This window comes from Chelonia mydas, chromosome 7, assembly GCF_015237465.2.
Source record: "Chelonia mydas isolate rCheMyd1 chromosome 7, rCheMyd1.pri.v2, whole genome shotgun sequence".
NCBI lineage: Eukaryota > Metazoa > Chordata > Testudines > Cheloniidae > Chelonia > Chelonia mydas.
The window spans coordinates 76757214-76762153 of record NC_057853.1 but is presented as its reverse complement, the minus strand read 5'-3'; the positions used below and the strand labels follow the sequence as shown (position 1 = coordinate 76762153).

Genomic DNA, 4940 nt, shown 5'->3' with positions numbered 1-4940 from the left:
CTCTTTGTGTGTGACTTAACAAAATCAAACTTATTTCATGTTCAGTTTTCAGCTTTGACTACTTACAATCAGTTCTCTATTTGCTAATAACTGAGAACTACACAGCTGTAAGAAAACATAGCTGCCACCATTAATTAGGTACCAGATCATAGGTACACAAGAGGGAATTCATTTTTCATTGCTCCATGGCTCTCAGTATACTTCAGCATTGCTATCTTTTACCATATCCAGGTGGTTTCCAAAAGACTGTTTAGTGACTGATTTAACATAGGAGCTCCAAGATCTGTATGGATGTTGAATGCCGCCGTATGGGAAACGAAGCTTTCTTGTTTAGCATCAGTAGCTCACTGTATTAGAAATGGTCAGTTATCTGGTTCTTTCAATGTGCTAAAGTTCCAAAGTCCCATTGATTCATGGTCATGGCAGGGCAGCTCTCTTACTATGACTGCAGCTCAGCAATGGCTAGTTTGTCCAAAATGTACCACAGATCTAACTGCAGATCTATTAGTGTAAAATTATAAACTCTTGAGTCAGAACAATTTAACATATTAAAAAATTACATTCCTAGTTAAAAGGAGAAGAGAGGCATAAACCTGACAGAAAAAGGATGCATAATTAAATAGGTTGATTTAAGAAAACTACAGATGAATCAATGTGGCTACAATAGAAACTTTAAGACAGCTGACACTACATTCTTAAGTCCATGTCTTTGACTTAGATTTACATCTGTCTTCAAATGTCAAAATATTGAGACTGGACAGCACTTTGACTATATGGGGAGTGTAGAAGGTTTATGAAAGGAAGCCACAGATACAGCTAGATTAATGTCACAGTGCCCTGGCATTTTCACTGACATAAGGAGGAGTTTTTCCTGTTATATATAAACTATACAGGAATTAATTTAAAAATAATTCATAACAGGCCTTTGTGTGACTACAAAAGAAAAAAAATTTCTTTTCACCCAACTGGGTTCATAAGACTTTTACACTTACAAGGGAAAATAATCAGAGGCCAACTGTGAAATATCCTGTATTTATTCTATAGTTCATCAACAGCAGTAATTTTCCTGTTATGAAAACACAATACCCAGGCTGCAGTGAGAAAGAACAGCAATACAGACTTGAGCCTTTTGTTTAAAGATAGTAAATTCTAATGACTAAGTATATGAAAGTTCAAGCAAAAACTGTTAAACAAAAAGGCTTTTCTTTAATGCATCTTAGTTTGTTTTCTCCTTGTAGTAGGACTTGTTTTAATACTGGTCCTTTTAGCTCCACTTTATTAAAGATTTTTCTGTAATTGTTGCCAGAACATCCTGCAATGTAAGGGACCACTACCATTAAAGATGCATTAAAGTCACATCCCATTAAACATCCTGACTAGTTTTTACATATGGTGTAAAACTGACAGCAAAAAGAGAGAGCAGAAAGACTAAAACAGGTTAAATAAAAATTCTCTTTGAAGCAGTTTGTATTTCCAGTAGAGCTGCTTACATCCTACACGCTGTTTTCCATAAGGAATTCTGAAAAAAAAAGGTCTTCATTAGTGTTACAGACAGAGAATTAGACTCAAATATTAAAGAACTGCATTACAACTAAATATAATAGAGAACATGTGATCTCACTGCATAATTATTTATTTAAAGCTGAGCTGTAGTGGAATTCCAGGAGAAGCAGGTATGGCAGCTGTAGAAATCAGGCACTTCGAAGTGCCAAAAAATAAACGTAAACTGCATGAAATAACTTCTTCCATTTTTCAGAAAACTGAGATTTGAAAATGTAGTGTGTGTACTTCATATCCAATCTTCTGCAGGCAAGAACAAGCTCCTTGAAGTATTGTTAAACACAGAGCCACAAAAGGATTATTTTAAAACTCACACACAAACAACTATACAGGAAAAACAAATCTGCTTTTAAAATGCACGAAGCAAAGAAGAAATAGTCAAGGGAAAACTTCCAGAACAGGTTGGTATATCAATTATGAAGTGGTTAAGTCAATATTTTTTCTGTTCAAGTCACTACTACAAGACGAGGAGAGTCAAGGCTACCCAAGTTTGGGTCTCTGGTATAAAGTGTGTATTAAGATATGCAGGCACATAAAATCTTTCCCTGTCATATAAACAGAATATTTCAGTAATAGAAAAAGTATCTCCATTGTTAGAAGGGTCATACCCTCTACCATAGGCAAATTAAACCTCAAGATTGCTTACACCAAAGCAAAGTAAAATTCACTGTTTTCTTTACACTATGTTTATGAAAACCTTAAGAAAAAGCAATTTTTATAAATAGTATAAAGAGGGAAAACAAGGCTTATAAAGCCTGTAATGTTCTGTTATGTATCAAAATGTAGGCCTCACTTTCAAGGGATGGCCTCAGGTCAAATCTAGTCCCAAATTTAAAGGATTGTGTTTATTTATATACAGCTCTAAGACCACTAGAATAATTCCCACAAAACATTTAAATAGCAATGAAGTTTTAAAACAACAACAAATTCTGTGCAGTGTTTCCACCTAACACATGGCTGTGCGTTTTAAAGTGAAATTGATTAGAAGCTGACTATTCTATTTTCATTAATCAAAGAAATGTATACACATAAACAAAGAATTTTCCAAGTTTTCAGTTTTAATTTTATGTTTTATGTAACTTAAGAAAAGTTTAAAGTAGTTTATCTGACAGTGTCCCTTTATAATGTGACAAACCTTAATTTATAATTAACTGTAACCCTAGAAATGGCTAGTGTTAACTCTAGGAGCATTTCCTGGCCCAAGAGTTGTTCCGTGTCTTGCTAGTTCCATATAGATCTTCTTGACGCTCATTTCAGGGACAATCCCCAACAAACATGGAAATTTCCCCATTTGTTTATTACCTTGGGTTGTGGGGATGGACTCCCTATTCCTACCCACAAGCTGCATTTGAGGAGACACTGTCAGTGGGACTAGACAGGCTGGAAATACCACCTCATGAGTTTTCAGAGCACTTACAAACGTGCCTTATAGAAGAGTGAAGTGTTTCTTATTACATTTATTCTCTTAACTTTAGGAAGGAGGGGGGATAAAAGAGGGGTGTCAAAAACTAAACAGTGGTCCTAAGCGGTTAGACAGAATACTGGTATTTACTTTAACATTCAGTTGTGTGGAAGTTTAAACAGCACTACTCTTCCATGTCTTCACATCAGTCAAAAGGAGAAAAAAAACCCACTTGATTGTTTAGTGCCCTCAACTCAAAAAGCTTGGCAGTAAGCACAGAGAGGTCTTAGTTTTGTAGCTTTCCTGCAAATACAGTCTATGTCATTAACAGCAATAGTTCTGGCTGGATATTGCTATTCTTGTTAGCCAGGAGAAGTAGATGCTCAGCCACCATAGAGTCTGTATAACTGCCCTGATCAAGCACACCAAATCACTCAGGGTTATGATTTGGGTTCCTTGTGTGAGAGTTAATTGGCTGCTGTCTTTCTGATGATTTGGACAGGGAAATGGTACCTAATCTGCCCTAGAAACTGCTCTCCTGTGTGCATCATTGGCAGAAACACACAAAAGATTTTTCCACCCTTAGTTTAGCGACAATCAGCTCCTCTGGGGCAGAGTCTGTGTATAAAAAGTTGTTTCTACTGCAATTATCCATTGGTAGAGAAGCAGTACCCTAAAAGAGTGCAGCCCATGGCCCCAGCAGATAGATGCTTCATTGTCAGAACTGATGCTCTGAACCAAGAAAACGACAGCCCAAGACATGCACACAAATACTCTCCCAAAGCATCCGGGGGAGGCTGGGGAGTGGCTTTCCGCACCCCGAGACTAGGAGCTGGGCCTGCTGTAGTGACTAGCATTACTTCAAAGGCGGCTGGGAAGGGAATCGTAGCTATGGCTTTTGTACAGCGAATGTAGCCGCTGCGACATCTCGAGTGAGCCACGGCACAAGCCAGATCCTCCAGTCCCGCTGCTGGCGGCTCTTTGACCTTCCGCTAGAGGAGGAGGGGGGGGGGCCCTACTCCAGCGGGCCCCACACGATCCCTGCAGGGGAAGAAGGGGGAGGGGGGACGGTCCGCCCCCAGAGGGCTCTGGCGCAGCCTCGCCCCGAGGGGGGCCGCGCCGGCTTCAAGGGGAGACCTTGGGCCCGGGGTAGGGCTCTCCGCCGCACCAGAAATCCGCCGCCTGCGGGGTCTCCAGCAGCCACACCTCCCGGGGCAGGGCGTGGGGATCGGCGGCGGGGCCGGCGGGCGCCTCCAGCAGGCGGTAGTAGTGGCAGTCCCGGCCGTTCTCGGGGTCGTAGGGGGGCGCCAGGATGTCGAGGAAGGCGGCGGGCCCGTCCACGGCGTCGATCTGGTGCAGGTTGTCGGTGTGCGGCGAGAGCAGGCAGGGCGGCGAGGCGGGCGTGTAGAGCTGGCGCGAGCGGAGCAGGGCGCGGCGGCGGGCGCCGGGCGGCGCGGCGGGGGGCAGCGGGTCCAGGCAGGCGATGCGCAGGCTGCCGTAGAGCACCTTGAGCATGCCGTTCATGCCCGGGTGGTCGTGCAGCGGGATGCAGGCCCCGCTCCGCAGCAGGAACACGCCCATGCTGAAGCTCTCCGTCTCGCAGATGTGCATGTAGCTCACCGGCGGCACCGCCCCGGCTCCGGCCCCGGCCCGCGAGCAGCCCGCCCCCGGCACGGCCGCCGGGCCCCGCGGGGCGAGGTGCAGGTCCTCGGCCTGCACCTCATTCAGCAGCTGCTGCAGCCGGTGCAGGTTCTCGCCGAAGCCGGGGCCCGGCGCCGGGCCCCGGAAGGTGATGCGGGCCTGTTTGGCTACCCGCTGGATCAGGGAGGCCATGTTGTCCCGAGGCATGGTCCCGCCTAGGTAATCACGCTCGGCACTGCCCGCCCGGCCACGGCTCTCCGCCGTGCTCCGGGGCAGGGCGCGCCCCTCTGCGCCGGCGCGCACGGCCCCTTGCATCCTGGGGCTTGTAGTCTTCCCC

General features: G+C 45.1%; 1 protein-coding gene across 2 annotated transcripts; it reads right to left on the bottom strand.

The window, feature by feature from the left end:
- Window positions 1–1016: 1016 nt before the first annotated feature.
- ADO (2-aminoethanethiol dioxygenase) lies at window positions 1017–4918 on the bottom strand. 2 transcript variants are annotated; one of them, XM_037903934.2, is made up of 2 exons: window positions 3113–4918; window positions 1017–1519 (listed from the first exon to the last, which is right to left on the bottom strand). In XM_037903934.2, exon 1 carries the CDS (start codon window positions 4916–4918, stop codon window positions 4088–4090), a length of 831 nt encoding a protein of 276 aa, XP_037759862.1. In that variant the 3' UTR covers window positions 1017–1519; window positions 3113–4087. The 2 variants fall into 2 exon arrangements, with proteins under 2 accessions (XP_037759862.1, XP_037759863.1); XM_037903935.2 differs by having other exon boundaries at window positions 4131–4918.
- Window positions 4919–4940: the final 22 nt, after the last annotated feature.